The sequence below is a fragment of the Oncorhynchus masou genome, unplaced genomic scaffold, assembly GCF_036934945.1.
Source record: "Oncorhynchus masou masou isolate Uvic2021 unplaced genomic scaffold, UVic_Omas_1.1 unplaced_scaffold_856, whole genome shotgun sequence".
Taxonomy (NCBI): domain Eukaryota; kingdom Metazoa; phylum Chordata; class Actinopteri; order Salmoniformes; family Salmonidae; genus Oncorhynchus; species Oncorhynchus masou.
In genome coordinates this window covers 82,974-102,949 of record NW_027015018.1, presented here as the reverse complement: position 1 = coordinate 102,949, position 19,976 = coordinate 82,974, and the positions used below count along the sequence as shown (strand labels likewise).

At 46.3% G+C, this 19,976-nt stretch overlaps 3 protein-coding genes across 6 annotated transcripts; 2 read left to right on the top strand and 1 right to left on the bottom strand.

Annotated features, from left to right (window-relative positions):
* Positions 1–511: 511 nt before the first annotated feature.
* LOC135537846 (F-box/LRR-repeat protein 15-like) lies at positions 512–5,460 on the bottom strand. 2 transcript variants are annotated; one of them, XM_064963856.1, is made up of 6 exons: positions 5,293–5,460; positions 4,846–5,024; positions 4,221–4,723; positions 2,130–2,277; positions 1,896–1,980; positions 512–1,014 (listed from the first exon to the last, which is right to left on the bottom strand). In XM_064963856.1, exons 1-5 carry the CDS (start codon positions 5,312–5,314, stop codon positions 1,939–1,941), a joined length of 894 nt encoding a protein of 297 aa, XP_064819928.1. In that variant the 5' UTR covers positions 5,315–5,460; the 3' UTR covers positions 512–1,014; positions 1,896–1,938. The 2 variants fall into 2 exon arrangements, with proteins under 2 accessions (XP_064819928.1, XP_064819929.1); XM_064963857.1 differs by having other exon boundaries at positions 4,846–5,005; positions 5,293–5,458.
* A 1,025-nt stretch (positions 5,461–6,485) lies between these two features.
* Positions 6,486–8,483, top strand: LOC135537847 (glutathione peroxidase 6-like). 2 transcript variants are annotated; one of them, XM_064963858.1, is made up of 5 exons: positions 6,486–6,581; positions 6,740–6,833; positions 7,257–7,387; positions 7,888–8,018; positions 8,175–8,483. In XM_064963858.1, exons 2-5 carry the CDS (start codon positions 6,749–6,751, stop codon positions 8,230–8,232), a joined length of 405 nt encoding a protein of 134 aa, XP_064819930.1. In that variant the 5' UTR covers positions 6,486–6,581; positions 6,740–6,748; the 3' UTR covers positions 8,233–8,483. The 2 variants fall into 2 exon arrangements, with proteins under 2 accessions (XP_064819930.1, XP_064819931.1); XM_064963859.1 differs by lacking the exon at positions 6,486–6,581 and having other exon boundaries at positions 6,596–6,833.
* A 1,174-nt stretch (positions 8,484–9,657) lies between these two features.
* ndufb8 (NADH:ubiquinone oxidoreductase subunit B8) lies at positions 9,658–18,558 on the top strand. 2 transcript variants are annotated; one of them, XM_064963860.1, is made up of 5 exons: positions 9,658–9,806; positions 10,190–10,316; positions 10,674–10,773; positions 17,462–17,617; positions 18,391–18,558. In XM_064963860.1, exons 1-5 carry the CDS (start codon positions 9,695–9,697, stop codon positions 18,481–18,483), a joined length of 588 nt encoding a protein of 195 aa, XP_064819932.1. In that variant the 5' UTR covers positions 9,658–9,694; the 3' UTR covers positions 18,484–18,558. The 2 variants fall into 2 exon arrangements, with proteins under 2 accessions (XP_064819932.1, XP_064819933.1); XM_064963861.1 differs by having other exon boundaries at positions 18,343–18,433.
* Positions 18,559–19,976: the final 1,418 nt, after the last annotated feature.

Genomic DNA, 19,976 nt, shown 5'->3' with positions numbered 1-19,976 from the left:
AAAACGCTCATAGGTGATAGACAGTGCTTTATATTCTCAGATAGACATGATTGGATGGTCCTCATTACACATTGAATACAACTAGTTTCAATTACTGCAACTCCTCAGTGAAACAATACAACGTGAGTTGATCAGCCAATCACATTAAGGTGTACTTTACACGGCATGTTCTTCTCATGTTTCTTGATGGAGATCGAGACGAGATTGTAATATGTGACTATTGAAAAACAAACAGAAATGTGTCCTTCTTCATAGCCTACCATATGAGAAAGCTTATGGGAACTAAATGTCGTTTTTAGAACTAGACCTACATGTTTTCAGACATTTAAATGGAAAAGCAGATTTCCTGAAGTAAAACAGGCAAAAGGAGGATTTCAAGATCACGGTATACAGAGTCTTATGACATTTTAACAAAATGGTGGGCTGGGCCAAGACTGATCAGCTCAACTACCATTAAAAATAATATTGTAAGAAGAGAATAGTTTCAGTCAATGTAAACTCAATGCAAACACACAATATAAAACGTTTATTTACCGAATATAAAACATTTACCGACCTAATTTATAAAAGTTTACCAAGCTAATCTGAATGAAACATTTAGAGGTGTATGCAGTATTCATTTAGCAGAGTAACATGTCAATAAACACACAAAAACTCAACAATATGCTCTTATAGTTACGGCTTCTCCTTTGGTTGGAATAGTCCCTTTTTTAAAAGCTATAGATCACAAGACCATCGAAAGTGTTGTTAGTGTGTGATGAGATAAAGAATAAATACTGCAGGAATCTTTTGGACTCATGACAGTGGTACTGAAAAGTGCACGGCTCCCTTCAGTCCTTTTCTAAGTGCATGACTATAATCTGCAACATCACTGTAATAAATAAAGAGACAAGTTTCACAATATATTTCCCATATACATCCGTTTTTGTTTGTCCTTGAATTGCTTAATGGATGTCCCAGCATACACAGGGTATGTTTCAATTGAAACAGGTCATTCTCCTAGTGGAGGAAAACCTGCAAACAAAAACAATACCTCTGGTTACATAGAATGCAGAACATTAAAGTAGAGTCCAATATTCTGTCCTTTGTCCCTCAGTATGCACTGCTTTTACTGGTCAAATACATATTGTGGAAACTGTCTAGCCCGTACCTACACCTATCCAATACTTTACATATGGGGAGTAGTGAACAAGTGCACACTTCAGGAGATTTGTAGTTACATAGCATTTATACTGCATGAATTCATAGGAACACACCTAAACAGGTATTTAGAGCAACAAGGTTCAAATATTTAGCTGATTCTGAGAAGCGTTAGCTAGCCTACCTGTTTCCAATTGGTTGGGTGAGTAATACAGATGTGATTTAGCCTAGCTAGCCTACCTGTTTCTAGTTGGTTGGAAGGATGAGTAATACAGATGTACTTTAGCCTAGCTAGCCTACCTGTTTCCAATTGGTTGGATGAGTAATACAGATGTATTCTAGCCTAGCTAGCCTACCTGTTTTCAGTTGGTTGGATGAGTAATACAGATGTATCCTAGCCTAGCTAGCCTACCTGTTTTCAGTTGGTTGGATGAGTAATACAGATGTATCCTAGCCTAGCTAGCCTAACAGTTTCTAGTTGGTTGGAAGGATGAGTAATACAGATGTATCCTAGCCTAGCTAGCCTACCTGTTTTCAGTTGGTTGGATGAGTAATACAGATGTATCCTAGCCTAGCTAGCCTACCTGTTTCTAGTTGGTTGGAAGGATGAGTAATACAGATGTATCCTAGCTAGCCTACCTGTTTTCAGTTGGTTGGATGAGTAATACAGATGTATCCTAGCCTAGCTAGCCTACCTGTTTCTAGTTGGTTGGAAGGATGAGTAATACAGATGTGCCTTAGCCTAGCTAGCCTACCTGTTTCCAATTGGTTGGATGAATAATACAGATGTCCTTTAGCCTAGATCTGGAGGTTGATGAAGGGAGCGAACCCCACCACATCCTGCAGTATCACCAGGGAAATAGACAGACAACAACAATACATTATAGATGATACTTCATATCCTTTCAGATGGAAATTTTGTATGGTCCTTACAGTACAATTGCTTTCATCAATGCCTCAGTGAAACAGTGTGTCCTTCGCCCTCATACCTGCAGCAGCACAAGAGCCCTCTGTAGTGGTGGCTCCACGTCAATCTCAACATTCCTCTTCCGCAGGGGGTCCAGACTGGACTCAGTCACGTTGTGACAGTGGTTCACCTTCAGAGACTGCAGCTTGGGGCAGTACTCTGCAACAGTCCTGCACGCACATACACAGCAGGACCAAAAGGTGTAAGGACAGGTTTACCAGTGAATATCAAAGTAGGAGTGCCAGTCTCCCTTCATCCAAAGCAAGCTGGAGCAGGATATACTCTGCAACCGTCCTGGACACAGCACGAAGAGGGTTCTTACAGGTGTGCCATTGCAGATCTAAAAAATATGTCATGACATTACCCTGTTGGGTGAGGTTTATGACCCACCTCCCCTCCTCCCCATAAATACCTTTTCTCTCGCTACTCTACAGAATGGACTCTGGAAAGCATTTTTTTAACATAGAGATAGTATGGTAACATCAAAAGGTTGGGGAATGGGACAATATTTCTGTAATCCAACCAGCTGAAAGTGTCCGTTGTTACTTAAAGAATATGATGTCAGATCAGTTGTCGTCTGGGACATTACTACTGATGACAGGACGACATAAATTGTATCTTGGAAAGTCTACACATTCTAGTTATCAGATTCACATGAAATTGTTATGCAATTGAAATGTTTAAATATGAAACTATTTGTGAAAATATGAAATTTAATTTTATCTTTCTAAATGAGAGAATTGTTTTCATAAGTCATTTTATGCTCACTCAGTGGCCACGCCCAACTGGCTGGAGATGGATGAAACATGTCTTTCTCTTCCCAGTATAAAGCCTAGACTAGTATATGAACCTGATTACAACCTGACTAGTATATGAACCTGACTAGTATATCAACTTGACTAGTATATGAACCTGATTAGAACCTGACTAGTATAGGATCCTGACTAGAACCTGAACCAGACTGGCATGTGAACCAAACTAGCATATGAACCTGGCTAGTACATGAACCTGGCTAGTACATGAACCTGACTAGTATATGAACCTGACTAGAACCTGACTAGTATATGAACCTGACTAGAACCTGACTAGTATATGAACCTGACTAGAACCTGACTAGTATATGAACCTGACTAGAACCTGACTAGTATATGAACCTGACTAGAACCTGACTAGTATATGAACCTGACTAGAACCTGACTAGTATATGAACCTGACTAGAACCTGACTAGAATATGAACCTGACTAGAACCTGACTAGAATATGAACCTGACTAGAACCTGACTAGTATATGAACCTGACTAGAACCTGACTAGCATATGAACCTGACTAGAACCTGACTAGCATATGAACCTGACTAGCATATGAACCTGACTAGCATATAAACCTGACTAGTACAAAAACCTGACTAGTACAAAAACCTGACTAGTACAAAAACCTGACTAGTACAAAAACCTGACTAGTACAAAAACCTGACTAGTATACAGACCTGACTAGTATACAGACCTGACTAGTATACAGACCTGACTAGTATACAGACCTGACTAGTATACAGACCTGACTAGTATACAGACCTGACTAAGTATACGAACCTGACTAAGTATACGAACCTGACTAAGTATACGAACCTGACTAAGTATACGAACCTGACTAAGTATATGAACCTGACTAAGTATATGAACCTGACTAAGTATATGAACCTGACTAGAACCTGAATAAGTATATGAACCTGACTAGTATATTAACCTGACTAGTATACAGACCTGACTAGTATACAGACCTGACTAGTATACGAACCTGACTAGTATACGAACCTGACTAAGTATACGAACCTGACTAAGTATATGAACCTGACTAAGTATATGAACCTGACTAAGTATATGAACCTGACTAGAACCTGAATAAGTATATGAACCTGACTAGTATATTAACCTGACTAGTATACAGACCTGACTAGTATACGAGCCTGACTAAGTATATTAACCTGACTAGAACCTAAATAGTATATGACTAGTATATAGATAACCTACATTAGCAAAATACAAACACACCCAGACACAGACAGAGAGAGAGGATACCAATGATTTGAACAGTCAGTGTATCAAAACAACAGCACCTGATGGAGTCGTTCCTAACCCTCAGGCAGCCTGTCAGGTCCAGCTGTTCCAGCTCCCTGCAGTTCTTGGCCACTTCCTCCACAGACACGTCTGTAATGTTGGCGTTGACCGCCACAGACAGCGACCTCATCTTCAGACACTTCTTGGATAAGTAGCAGATGGCCTCGTCTTTGAGCTGGCGGCAGGCCGTCAGGTCGATGGACCTCAGGCCCCCACAGTGGTCAGCCAGGCTGCGGATGGACAGGCTGTCCACCCATTCACAGTGGGCCAGGCCCAGGTACTGCAGGTGTGTGCAGCTCAACGACACGGCTACTAAGGAGTGACGGGTCAGCCGGTCACACCCCCTCATGTCTACTCTCAGCAGGTGCTGGTTCTGACCAATCACAGGCAGCAGCTCCGTATCTGTCACCCAATCGGAGCAGTTCTGGACGGACAAGTTCTGTAGGACTTTGTTGTCCCTTAGTATGTTGCAGAATGCCTCCTTGGGAAGGCTAGGCCCTATCTGTGAACATTACAGGAGTGTGATCTTCAACTGAGTATTAGGCTAAATAGTGTATGAGCATTTAAGTACAAGAAACTGTAAGGAAATCCTAAAATAAATAGAATGGGTCATGTGTGGCCTACCTGTGTGAGGTCAAAGGTGTGACAGTTGGCCAGGTACACCTGGATGAGGGCATAGAACTGCTTGCTCACTCTCTGTAGCCGCACCAGCTGGCGTAACGGCAGGTAGCAGAAGATGTGTGTTACCAACACATCCTCCCAGGGCAAATCCAAGAGGTGACATCTGCCAACAGACATTTCAACTGATGAACAAGTTAATGGACAAATTTAGCACAGTCACACATCAACGTCTGCCTCGCGTTCGAACTAGCTTTACAAAGATTGATGGCTAGATATGTAGCTAGCTAGCTCAAGCGTAAAGCATGTGATGATTCTGCAGGACATGCATTCTCCAACTGCCGTAGCAAGCTACAGTAGTAAGAATAGGTAACTAACGGTTATCTAGTTCTGCTGACACGTTTTTATTGTAACGTTAAAACAAAAATACATGTGTGCTTACAAAATACATACTTGCAACACTCTGTTTCCGCATCCATTTTGAATCCGCAGAAATATGCAAGATCGCTACATGTACAACGACAGTTTGTTAGCTATCTTGTGAGCCTTGGTTGAAGCTTTCTGGATCGGCGACAGCTTTTTTGGCTGTATTCCCAAACTTCCGGGTTCGTACACTGGGTACGTTCCAGAATGCAGAGTCAACTTCTCTGCGCAGGAAAAGGGAATCAAAATCTCAGTAAATGTGTTTGTTTTGGGAGAAATAAAGCTGAGAAAAATAATACATTGGAGTGGTTATTGATGGTCTTTGACAAGTATGTGCGATGTTTTGGTTAAAAAATATACGGCCGAGCGTTAGGATCCAAGTGACATTCGACGCCTGTGGATTTTACCGATACGCACCACCGGTCAATGTCTGTTACACGAGAGAAATAATATCTTCGCTGTAACCGCTCCAAACAAGGAAAAGCATTGCTTTTCTTTTGTCATATTGACAATCGTAGGAATGACTTGATCAGTTCTTTATCAGAAGGAATTATTTTTATTATCCAATGGTTGCTCACAATGTGAAGAGCTTTGATTCATGTCAGTAAATGAAAAGTGTTCTACAAATGCAATGTGTTATGTATGGCAAACAAAAGGTATAGGCCAATCTTTGACGCAGCAATAACCAATAGGCTCAATTAATTAAATATTACATTCTAAGCTTTGGTTATGTTGATTATACTTAATTCTCTACCATGTATAAAATAATCAATAATATGACGATATAGTACTTTATTTTTATTGTAAAATAGATCATATGTCCTATACTGACCCCAGGAACAGCACCAATATTAGTTTACTATGGTTCTACAGTATTTCCAATATATGCATCGATTTTTTATTTTTTTTACATACCTGTCAAGTGAATAATGAGAGATAACCAATGACAAACTGTCACTAACATGATATGCATACCCATGCAAACTGCTGAACAAATAACCATCCTGTCAATTCATCTCTTAGCATGCAGCGACACAATGAAGTCAACCATGCTGAACAATTGCTGAGCCTATAGTTGTGGTTGTCTGAATGAGGAGGACCAACCGGGTGGCTGAGTGAATTCCTACCGCTGACTGCTCTGCTCTGGATATAGGCTTCAAGCTAAAGCAGAAGTATAACATCTAATGGCGTGCGTTAAATCAATCTATGAGTTCAGCGCTGAGACCTTGAATGGTCAGAGCGTTCCTCTCAGTATCTACAGGGGCAAGGTGCTCCTCATTGTCAACCTGGCCACCTTCTGAGGGTCAACGATAGAGGAGGTAGGCTAACGAGGATTCATGGTGCTAGCCTAAACAGGCTAAAAGCCTAATGCTGGCATAGGCCAAACTTTTGATTGTGTTGTAGTGTTAGAGATATTCTAGAGTCAGCCCAAGGGGAATGTTGAGGTGGTGTTCTAATTGTATGTGTCATCTAACAGTACCACAGAATGAATGCACTCATGGAAATGTTTGGTGACCTCAACTTCACTGTCCTGGGATTCCCCTGCAATCAGTTTGGTCTCCAGGCACCTGGTAAGAGAGTCTTTTTGAAATAACAATAAAGGTTTTTGATCTGTTGTAACTCACGGGCCTACTTTGTCTCTAGGAGTAATACTATGTTTCAAAACACTCATGTGTGGGCTTCTGAGTGGCGCAGCAGCCTAAAGCACTGCATCTCACTACAGACTCACTAAAGCCTGGTTCAATTCCAGGCTTTATCACAACCAGTTGTGATTGGGAGTCCCAAAGGGTGGCGAACAATTAGCCCATTGTCGTCCTGGTTAGGGGTAGGCCGTCATTGTAAATAAGAATCTGTTCTCAAATGACTTGCCAAGTTAAATAGTATGCTTGTTTGTCATGCGTAATGATGAGACCAGTCTGTTTTCTATAAATGCCTCTGTTTCAGAACTAATAAGCTCACTGGTCTGTTGCATTTGTTGTTGTTTCTTCCTTCAGAGGTAAATCATGAAACCCTCAACCTTCTCAAGTATGTAAGGCCAGGTGGGGGGTTTGTCCCCAAGTTCCCTGTGTTTGGCAAGATCGAGGTCAATGGGTTGAATGAAGAACCTCTTTTCGCCTATCTCAAGGTAGTATATGTGACATGTCCTCTTTTCGCTTATCTCAAGGTAGTATATTTGACATGTCCTCTTTTCACCTATCTCAAGGTAGTATATGTGACATGTCCTCTTTTCGCCTATCTCAAGATAGTATATGTGACATGTCCTCTTTTCGCCTATCTCAAGGTAGTATATGTGACATGTCCTCTTTTCGCCTATCTCAAGATAGTATATGTGACATGTCCTCTTTTCGTCTATCTCAAGGTAGTATATGTGACATGTCCTCTTTTCGCCTATCTCAAGATAGTATATGTGACATGTCCTCTTTTCGCCTATCTCAAGATAGTATATGTGACATGTCCTCTTTTCGCCTATCTCAAGATAGTATATGTGACATGTCCTCTTTTCGCCTATCTCAAGGTAGTATATTTGACATGTCCTTATGCACTATTATGTACTGCACTCTGGGGGCAAGTTGAATACCTTATGGACATTAGACCTCACTAACGGCATAATGTCTCGTACAACAGGAGTCTTTGCCCTATGTGAACCCTGTCATAGGAGATGTAAAGAAGTTCTACTGGTCACCCATCAAAGTCAACGACATTCGCTGGAACTTTGAGAAGTTTCTAATCGATTCTGATGGGGCGCCTTTCAGGCGGTAAGTTAAACACATGAATGAAAAATGATTTGACAGTAAATATATAAAATGTATCAATCATTCATGCATTCATTCATTCAATTAATTAATTAATTAACAAATAAGACTTGAAAATACTTAATGTCCTATTCTATAATGGCCTCTCCTTTTCCCCAGTTATGAACTTCATGGCCCTACTGAGAAAGTGGAAAAAGACATTGCAGGCCTACTATAAATGGAGTCATCTGTTCCCTTTATGGCTGTCAAGAAAGTGGGTCCTTCATCAGCGGAGGCAGGATGACGATCCCTCAGTAAATGCAGACTAAATGCAGCTGAGCTGGATCTGATGGAGAAGGGAGAAGGACTCTGAGTTTCAGTGCATTCACTCAGAATATTAGATCCCTCCAGCCCCTGTTGGTGACCAGGAGGCATATCACTATGGTCTCAATATAACTAACTGCTCCCTTTTGTTATTGTTGCAAAACAGAGGAAGTCAATAAATATTTTGGCTGAAATCTTAAAATGTGTTGTCCATGTAATTGTTTAACATTGTTAAAACAACATGTGTAGACTACAGTAGGAGAAACCCAAGTCTCCAGCTGCATAGAAACTCAAGTCTACTTGTGTGTAAAGATATACAATATACACAATTTAACTGAGCACTGTGGATGTTTGAGAATCAAATACAATTCACTACTTGGATTGTTTTATGTTTGACATTTCTATACTTTGACATTTTTCCGATCAAAGAGACTGCTATTCTGTAAAAAATACCCTCTTTTTTTAAGGTGGTAATGATGGTAGACAAGGAAGAAAAGTGGAATATGTTTTGAGTGGATATGGAATGGAGGATATCACAGAACCTTTGGAAAAGCTACAGAAGGAAATTGAAAGTGAGGTGGAATTAACTGCGGTGGCAGGTGGTGTGGTGAGGGAGCTTGGCATCATGTGTGAAAACAGGGACACGTCCTCCAGTAGCTCAGAGATGGAACCTGAGAGTGAGGATGCAGTATGGGGAGGACCGCCGAGTTTGAATAAAGTACAATCTGATCCAGTAGGAGTGACATTTTTGGAGAAAGTGGACGCTTGCGGATCCATTTGTATTTTCAGGGTGGGTGAGAAAGGATTAAAGAAACGAGTAGTGGACGTGATATTTTTGTGTGTCTCTTCTGGTCAGATGAGGTGCCAGGGTAGCCTAGTGGTTAGAGCATTGGACTAGTAACTGCAAGGTTGCAAGTTCAAATCCCCGAGCTGACAAGGTACAAAATCTGTTGTTCTGACCTTGAGCAGGCAGTTAACCCACTGTTCCTAGGCCATCATTGAAAATAAGAATTTGTTCTTAACTGACTTGCCTAGTTAAATAAAAATAAATAAAGAGGGAGCAGGCACTCCGTGTCACGCAACTTGAGTCAAGATGTGTTGCTTGCTCTTAGGAACAGGACACCATTGAAAGGGTAGCGTTAAGTGTGGAGATGGAGCGGTTGAAGATTCCTGGTGTTTGTGACGCCCGCCGTGTAGGTATGCTGTGACTGGCTTCACCCTCCAGTACAGTAGATGGCGGGGTATGCAACTTCAAGTTGGATGCAATCCACCAACCAAATCCCAAAGAAGAAGAAGCGAAGAGGGAAAAAAAATAGAAAAAACATACATTGGATTTCCCGAAGTTGTCACCGGACGCATGCGTATTTCACTGTTCAATGTCACCGCAACAATTGAACATGGCTGCCGTGGGTTTCAGAAATTGGGCTCGAGCTCTTTCCAAGGGGAAACAGCCAGGCTTCTCGGCGCTTTTCTCCCAAGTCAGAGCAGGTTGGTTCATGGATCTGTATCGATATTGTTGAACAAGTGCAAAATGCCTGCATCAAGTTGGAATGGAAGTTCGAACATGCCAGGCAAAGTGTCGCTAACCTTGAGCTAGCCTACAACAGAGCTGCATCTCGTTCAGTGGTTTACTAACGTTAGTAAAAGCTTCATTCAGTATTACGTAGCTAACTGTCTACGATCAAATATTAGGCTAGATCTCATACACGGTTACCTGGCCAGCCAACGTTACGGTCTTTAGGAATATATATATATATATATACCAGCAATTCCTAACGTTATTCTCAAACGGCTAGTTAGCTAACAATCCCACTCTGGTTGATCATGGGGATAAATGGTACTGTAGTAACTTCTTTCCAAATGTTGTATAGCCTCTGGACCTTCCAAGGGCATGCTGCCAGGGCCATACCCCCAAACGCCCGAGGAGAGAGCAGCTGCAGCGAAGAAGTACAACATGAGGGTGGAGGATTATGAACCAATCCCGGATAATGGCGAGGGGTAAGGAAGCGGGGTACCGTGGATAAGGAAGGACACACATGCCATTGTTTTCCTGTCATCTATACACCACCTCATTACAGCAGGAGCAATGTCGCTTTGCCAGACAACTAGCAAATTGATTTGGTAATTCAACCTGTGGGTTGAACTCACTGAAATGACTGAGGCTCTGCATCCCAAACGGTATACAATTCCCTACATAGTGCACTAGTTTTGACCAGAGCCCTATGGGATGCACTATATATAAGGTATGAGAACAAATATTGGACAGCAATGGGAGTTTTAACATTTCAGGATATGTGCATTACCTAAGGTTATTCACCTACACACTTCACTTTTTTTCCTGTTGTGTTTCTGTAGGTATGGAGACTACCCACAATTGCCAGACAGATCCCAGCATGAGAGAGACCCATGGTATTCCTGGGACCATCCAGACCTGAGGAGGAACTGGGGGGAGCCGGTAAGATGGAGGAGGAACTGGGGGGAGGCTGTAAGATGGAGGAGGAACTGGGGGAGGGGGGGGGCGGTAAGATGGAGGAGGAACTGGGGGGAGGCGGTAAGATGGAGGAGGAACTGGGGGGAGGCGGTAAGATGGAGGAGGAACTGGGGGGAGGCGGTAAGATGGAGGAGGAACTGGGGGGAGGCGGTAAGATAGAGGAGGAACTGGGGGGGGGGGCGGTAAGATGGAGGAGGAACTGGGGGAGGCTGTAAGATGGAGGAGGAACTGGGGGGGGGAGGCGGTAAGATGGAGGAGGAACTGGGGGAGGCTGTAAGATGGAGGAGGAACTGGGGGGAGGCGGTAAGATGGAGGAGGAACTGGGGGGGGGGCGGTAAGATGGAGGAGGAACTGGGGGGAGGCGGTAAGATGGAGGAGGAACTGGGGGGAGGCGGTAAGATAGAGGAGGAACTGGGGGGGGGGGCGGTAAGATGGAGGAGGAACTGGGGGAGGCTGTAAGATGGAGGAGGAACTGGGGGGGGGAGGCGGTAAGATGGAGGAGGAACTGGGGGGAGGCTGTAAGATGGAGGAGGAACTGGGGGGAGGCGGTAAGATGGAGGAGGAACTGGGGGGGGGGGCGGTAAGATGGAGGAGGATCTGGGGGAGGCGGTAAGATGGAGGAGGATCTGGGGGGAGGCGGTAAGATGGAGGAGGAACTGGGGGGGGGGGCGGTAAGATGGAGGAGGATCTGGGGGGAGGCGGTAAGATGGAGGAGGAACTGGGGGGGGGGGGGGGTAAGATGGAGGAGGATCTGGGGGGGAGGCGGTAAGATGGAGGAGGATCTGGGGGGGAGGCGGTAAGATGGAGGAGGAACTGGGGGGGGGGGGCGGTAAGATGGAGGAGGATCTGGGGGAGGCGGTAAGATGGAGGAGGAACTGGGGGGAGGCGGTAAGATGGAGGAGGAACTGGGGGGAGGCGGTAAGATGGAGGAGGAACTGGGGGAGGCGGTAAGATGGAGGAGGAACTGGGGGAGGCGGTAAGATGGAGGAGGAACTGGGGGGGAGGCGGTAAGATGGAGGAGGAACTGGGGGAGGCTGTAAGATGGAGGAGGAACTGGGGGGGGCGGTAAGATGGAGGAGGAACTGGGGGGGGGCGGTAAGATGGAGGAGGAACTGGGGGGAGGCGGTAAGATGGAGGAGGAACTGGGGGGAGGCGGTAAGATGGAGGAGGAACTGGGGGGAGGAGGTAAGATGGAGGAGGAACTGGGGGGAGGCGGTAAGATGGAGGAGGAACTGGGGGGAGGCGGTAAGATGGAGGAGGAACTGGGGGGAGGCGGTAAGATAGAGGAGGAACTGGGGGGAGGCGGTAAGATGGAGGAGGAACTGGGGGGGGGGGGGGCGGTAAGATGGAGGAGGAACTGGGGGAGGCTGTAAGATGGAGGAGGAACTGGGGGGAGGCGGTAAGATAGAGGAGGAACTGGGGGGAGGCGGTAAGATGGAGGAGGAACTGGGGGGAGGCGGTAAGATAGAGGAGGAACTGGGGGGAGGCGGTAAGATGGAGGAGGAACTGGGGGGAGGCGGTAAGATGGAGGAGGAACTGGGGGGAGGCGGTAAGATGGAGGAGGAACTGGGGGGAGGCGGTAAGATGGAGGAGGAACTGGGGGAGGCGGTAAGATGGAGGAGGAACTGGGGGAGGCGGTAAGATGGAGGAGGAACTGGGGGGAGGCGGTAAGATGGAGGAGGAACTGGGGGGGGGGTAAGATGGAGGAGGAACTGGGGGGAGGCGGTAAGATGGAGGAACTGGGGGGAGGCGGTAAGATGGAGGAGGAACTGGGGGGCGGTAAGATGGAGGAGGAACTGGGGGGAGGCGGTAAGATGGAGGAGGAACTGGGGGGGGGGGGCGGTAAGATGGAGGAGGAACTGGGGGAGGCTGTAAGATGGAGGAGGAACTGGGGGGAGGCGGTAAGATAGAGGAGGAACTGGGGGGGGCGGTAAGATGGAGGAGGAACTGGGGGGAGGCGGTAAGATAGAGGAGGAACTGGGGGGAGGCGGTAAGATGGAGGAGGAACTGGGGGGAGGCGGTAAGATGGAGGAGGAACTGGGGGGAGGCGGTAAGATGGAGGAGGAACTGGGGGGAGGCGGTAAGATGGAGGAACTGGGGGGAGGCGGTAAGATGGAGGAGGAACTGGGGGGGGGGTAAGATGGAGGAGGAACTGGGGGGAGGCGGTAAGATGGAGGAGGAACTGGGGGGAGGCGGTAAGATGGAGGAGGAACTGGGGGGGGGCGGTAAGATGGAGGAGGAACTGGGGGAGGCTGTAAGATGGAGGAGGAACTGGGGGGAGGCGGTAAGATAGAGGAGGAACTGGGGGGAGGCGGTAAGATGGAGGAGGAACTGGGGGGGAGGCGGTAAGATAGAGGAGGAACTGGGGGGGAGGCGGTAAGATGGAGGAGGAACTGGGGGGGAGGCGGTAAGATGGAGGAGGAACTGGGGGGGAGGCGGTAAGATGGAGGAGGAACTGGGGGGAGGCGGTAAGATGGAGGAACTGGGGGGAGGCGGTAAGATGGAGGAGGAACTGGGGGGGGGGGGTAAGATGGAGGAGGAACTGGGGGGAGGCGGTAAGATGGAGGAGGAACTGGGGGGAGGCGGTAAGATGGAGGAACTGGGGGGAGGCGGTAAGATGGAGGAGGAACTGGGGGGGGGGGGTAAGATGGAGGAGGAACTGGGGGGAGGCGGTAAGATGGAGGAGGAACTGGGGGGAGGCGGTAAGATGGAGGAGGAACTGGGGGGGGGGGTAAGATGGAGGAGGAACTGGGGGGGGGGGTAAGATGGAGGAGGAACTGGGGGGGGGGGGTAAGATGGAGGAGGAACTGGGGGGGGGGGGGTAAGATGGAGGAGGAACTGGGGGGGCGGTAAGATGGAGGAGGAACTGGGGGGGGGGGGGCGGTAAGATGGAGGAGGAACTGGGGGGGCGGTAAGATGGAGGAGGAACTGGGGGGGGGGGGCGGTAAGATGGAGGAGGAACTGGGGGGGGGCGGTAAGATGGAGGAGGAACTGGGGGGGGGGGGGCGGTAAGATGGAGGAGGAACTGGGCGGGAGGCGGTAAGATGGAGGAGGAACTGGGGGGGGGGGCGGTAAGATGGAGGAGGAACTGGGGGGGGGCGGTAAGATGGAGGAGGAACTGGGCGGGAGGCGGTAAGATGGAGGAGGAACTGGGGGGGGGCGGTAAGATGGAGGAGGAACTGGGGGGGGCGGTAAGATGGAGGAGGAACTGGGGGGGGGCGGTAAGATGGAGGAGGAACTGGGCGGGAGGCGGTAAGATGGAGGAGGAACTGGGGGGGGGGGTAAGATGGAGGAGGAACTGGGGGGGGGCGGTAAGATGGAGGAGGAACTGGGGGGCGGTAAGATGGAGGAGGAACTGGGGGGGGTAAGATGGAGGAGGAACTGGGCGGGAGGCGGTAAGATGGAGGAGGAACTGGGGGGGGGGTAGGATGGTGGAGGAACTGGGGGAGGCGGTAAGATGGAGGAGGAACTGGGGGGGGGCGGTAAGATGGAGGAGGAACTGGGGGGGGCGGTAAGATGGAGGAGGAACTGGGGGGGGTAAGATGGAGGAGGAACTGGGCGGGAGGCGGTAAGATGGAGGAGGAACTGGGGGGGGGGGTAGGATGGAGGAGGAACTGGGGGGGGGGTAAGATGGAGGAGGAACTGGGGGAGGCGGTAAGATGGAGGAGGAACTGGGGGGGAGGCTGTAAGATGGAGGAGGAACTGGGGGAGGCGGTAAGATAGCCGTGGGGTTTATTTCTACATACAGTGTCAGATCTCACTCTACTTACACTGAACAAAAATATAAATGCAGCATGTAAAATGTTAGTTTCATGAGCTGAAATAAAATATCACAGAAATGTTTCAAATGCACAATAAGCGGATTACTTTCCAATTTTGATACATTTGTTTACATCCCTGTTGATGAGCATTTCTTCTTTTACAAGAATCCATCCACCTGACAGGTGTGACATATCAAGAAGCTGATTAAACAGCATGATCATTACAAAGGTGCACCTTGTGCTGGGGACAATAAAAGGCCACTAAAATGTCAAGTATTTTCACACAACACAATGCCACAGATGTCTCAATTTTTGAGGGAGTGTGCAGTTGGTATGCTGACTGCAGGAATGTCCACCAGTGTTATGTTAATTTCTCTACCATAAGCCGATTCCACGTCATTTTAGAGAATTTTGCAGTACTTCCAACCGGGCTCACAACCACAGACCACGTGTAACCACGCAAGCCCAGGACCTCCACCTGCTGGATCGTCTGAGACCAGCCACCCGTACAGCTGATGAAACTGTGGGTTTGCACAAACAAATAATTTCTGCACAAGCTGTCAGAAACCATCTCAGGGAAGCTCATCTTCGTGCTTGTTGTCCTCAACAGGGTCTTGACCTGACTGCAGTTTGGTGTCTTAACTGACTTCAGTGGGCAGAGGGCCACTGGGAAAGAGGGGGAGGTGTGCTCTTCACGGGTGAATATCGGTTTCAACTGTACCAGGCAGATGTATGTGTATGGCGTTGTGTGGGCGAGCGTTTTTTTTTTTTTTTTTTTTGTGAACAGAGTGCCCCATGGTGTGGTTATGGTATAGGCAGGCAGGCATAAGCTACGGACAATGAAGGCAATTGCATTTAATCAGTGGCCATTTTGAATGCACAGAGATACCGTGATGAGATCCTGAGGTCTGTTGTTGTGCTCTTCATCTGCTGCCATCACCTCATGTGTCAGCATAATGCCAGGCCCCATGTTACTACAAGGATCTGTACACAATTCCTGGAGGCTGAAAATGTCCCAGTTCTTTCATTGCCTACATACTCACCATGTCACCCATTGAGCATGTTTGGGATGCTCTGGATCCACGTCTACAGAGTGTTCCAGTTCCTGCCAATATCCAGCAACTTTGCACAGCCATTGAAGAGGAGTGAGACAACATTCCACATGGCCAGTCAACAGCCTGATCAACTATGTGAAGGACATGTGTCACGCTGCACGCTGGTTTTCTGATCCACACTCCAACCTTTTGTTGGTAAAGGCGTTTGTGACCAACAGATGCATATCTGTATTCCCAGTCATGTGAACTCCATAGATCAGGACCGAAGTCGTTTATTTCAATGACAGATTTCCTCATGAACTGGAACTCAGTCAAATCTTTGCATGTTTTTCTTTTTCAGTGTATATTAAAAAATAAAAGACATCTGCCAACAAGTATCGTGACGACACAACTGACTAATAAGACTATATATTAGGTCTGGGACCATACCAGTATCCCGATACCTGTTTAGTATCGTGACGACACAACTGTCTAATAAGACTATATATTAGGTCTGGGACCATACCAGTATCCTAATACCTGTTTAGTATCGTGACGACACAACTGACTAATAAGACTATATATTAGGTCTGGGACCATACCAGTATCCCAATACCTGTTTAGTATCGTGACGACACAACTGACTAATAAGACTATATATTAGGTCTGGGACCATACCAGTATCCCGATACCTGTTTAGTATCGTGACTACACAACTGACTAAGACTATATATTAGGTCTGGGACCATACCAGTATCCAGATTCCTGTTTAGTATCGTGACTACACAACTGTCTAATAAGACTATATATTAGGTCTGGGACCATACCAGTATCCCAATACCTGTTTAGTATCGTGACGACACAACTGACTAATAAGACTATATATTAGGTCTGGGACCATACCAGTATCCCGATACCTGTTTAGTATCGTGACTACACAACTGACTAAGACTATATATTAGGTCTGGGACCATACCAGTATCCAGATTCCTGTTTAGTATCGTGACTACACAACTGTCTAATAAGACTATATATTAGGTCTGGGACCATACCAGTATCCCGATACCTGTTTAGTATCGTGACTACACAACTGACTAATAAGACTATATATTAGGTCTGGGACCATACCAGTATCCCGATACCTGTTTAGTATCGTGACTACACAACTGACTAATAAGACTATATATTAGGTCTGAGACCATACCAGTATCCTAATACCTGTTTAGTATCGTGACTACACAACTGACTAATAAGACTATATATTAGGTCTGGGACCATACCAGTATCCCGATACCTGTTTAGTATCGTGACTACACAACTGACTAATAAGACTATATATTAGGTCTGGGACCATACCAGTATCCCGATACCTGTTTAGTATCATGACGACACAACTGACTAATAAGACTATATATTAGGTCTGGGACCATACCAGTATCCCGATACTTGTTTAGTATTGTGACAAGAAAACAACACACAGCGGATGAACTCATTTAGGAAAACAGCGCTAATGTTGGAAACAAACATGTTACCCAGAGTCACATTTTGTATTTATTTTCCAAGCTATAGCACACAACATTTTACACAAAGCAGGTTTTTATAAAGAACCAAAGAGTTTGAGCTGCTTCGTGTAAAAATAGAACAATATGACAATACTGGTGTCGTTACAGCCCTACTGTGTATTATTCACAGTGCGCCACTTGTTGTTTACTGTGAAGTATTGTGTACATTTATGCACGTAGACATTTGAAATGGCAGGACGTGAATGTGTGTAAGCTACGACTCATTATCTGCTCATGTATTTCCCCCCTGACTCCTTGACAGTGGGTTCTCACCTGTTGCATGGTTTCGTTCCAGATCCACTGGGATTTTGACATGTTCATCAGGAATCGAGTGGACACGTCGCCCAGCCCTGTGGCCTGGCACACCATGTGCAAACATCTGTTTGGTTTCGTTGGCTTCATGCTGCTCATGTTCTACCTTGGGGAGAAGTTTCCATCTTACCAGCCGGTGGTAAGTTTGGCATTGAGCAAAGCATCAGTCTTTGTCTCCGTTGTAATCGCTGTTGTAACCCCCTAAGATGTCACAGACCAGAAGATAATATAATTATATGCCTTTCCTGTTGTATTGAAACCCTATCCCATTTTGGTATCTCAAGACCTTTTTCTACTATGACGGCAGGGTAGCCTAGTGGTTAGAGCATTGGACTAGTAACCGGAAGGTTGCAAGTTCAAACCCCCGAGGTACAAATCTGTTGTTTGCCCCTGAACAGGCAGTTAACCCACTGTTCCTAGGCCGTCATTGATAATAAGAATTTGTTCTTAACTGACTTGCCAAGTTAAATAAAGGTAAAATAAATAAAACATTAAAAAAATCTGGATTTGAGAAGGATTTATCAGCCTTTGGGTCTACCCCTCATATGTGTCCCGTGGACACTAAGATTGGATTTCACAGTTGCAGCAACAGATCTGATCCCTGAATACAGTTTAATGACAGGTGTACACGGACTCGGAGATGATGCTACTGCTGTTAGTGTTCATTTGTTTCCTTGCCCTGCTACCAATTCAATAGTGTGAAGACATGCATTGGTAACTGAAGTGCATTTATCATATTCTACCATATTTTGCTATTTCATTTCCTTATGATATATTTCTGAAGACCATTGAGCACCTCACACACACTCACCAAACACCTGTTTTTTTTAAAGTACAAAGGTCTTCAAATGTCCTCTTCTGTAGGAGAGGTGAATGGGTATATCCTGTGATGCCCCCTGTCCTCTGTTCCAGGCCCCCAAACAATATCCTTACAGCAACCTGCACCTAGAGAGAGGAGAGGATCCCGAGAAACAACCTGAAGAAGTCAAACATTTTAACATTTAAATGTCTGCTTCTCTAAATGTGTATATTTCTGTCTAATAAAGAGTTGTTAGTGTGACCTCAGTCACATTCCTGATATTTGAACCTTGAACTTATTCTTTGGAAAGCTGAGGATGGATCAACAACATTGTAGTTTGTCCACAATACTAACCTCAATGACAGACTGAAAAGAAGGAAGTCTGTACAGAATAACAAATATTACAAAAACATGCATCATGGGGAAACTACCCCCAACATGGGGAAACTACCCCCAACATGGGGAAACTACCCCCAACATGGGGAAACTACTCCCAACATGGGGAAACTACCAGACAGCTGGAAGGAGCACTAGTGGTACCAATCTGGGAATAGGGGAAACTACCAGACAGCTGGAAGGAGCACTAGTGGTACCAATCTGGGAATGGGGAAACTACCAGACAGCTGGAAGGAGCACTAGTGGTACCAATCTGGGAATAGGAGAAACTACCAATCTGGGAATAGGGGAAACTACCAGACAGCTGGAAGGAGCACTAGTGGTACCAATCTGGGAATAGGGGAAACTACCAGACAGCTGGAAGGAGCACTAGTGGTACCAATCTGGGAATAGGAGAAACTACCAGACAGCTGGAAGGAGCACTAGTGGTACCAATCTGGGAATAGGAGAAACTACCAGACAGCTGGAAGGAGCACTAGTAGTACCAATCTGGGAATAGGGGAAACTACCACACAGCTGGAAGGAGCACTAGTGGTACCAATCTGGGAATAGGGGAAACTACCAGACAGCTGGAAGGAGCACTAGTAGTACCAATCTGGGAATAGGGGAAACTACCAGACAGCTGGCAGGAGCACTAGGGGTACCAATCTGGGAATAGGGGAAACTAGTAGTACCAATCTGGGAATAGGAGAAACTACCAGACAGTTGGAAGGAGCACTAGTGGTACCAATCTGGGAATAGGGGAAACTACCAGACAGCTGGAAGGAGCACTAGTGGTACCAATCTGGGAATAGGAGAAACTACCAGACAGCTGGCAGGAGCACTAGTAGTACCAATCTGGGAATAGGGGAAACTACCACACAGCTGGAAGGAGCACTAGTGGTACCAATCTGGGAATAGGAGAAACTACCAGACAGCTGGAAGGAGCACTAGTAGTACCAATCTGGGAATAGGGGAAACTACCACACAGCTGGAAGGAGCACTAGTGGTACCAATCTGGGAATAGGGGAAACTACCAGACAGCTGGAAGGAGCACTAGTAGTACCAATCTGGGAATAGGGGAAACTACCAGACAGCTGGCAGGAGCACTAGGGGTACCAATCTGGGAATAGGGGAAACTAGTAGTACCAATCTGGGAATAGGAGAAACTACCAGACAGTTGGAAGGAGCACTAGTGGTACCAATCTGGGAATAGGGGAAACTACCAGACAGCTGGAAGGAGCACTAGTGGTACCAATCTGGGAATAGGAGAAACTACCAGACAGCTGGAAGGAGCACTAGTGGTACCAATCTGGGAATAGGG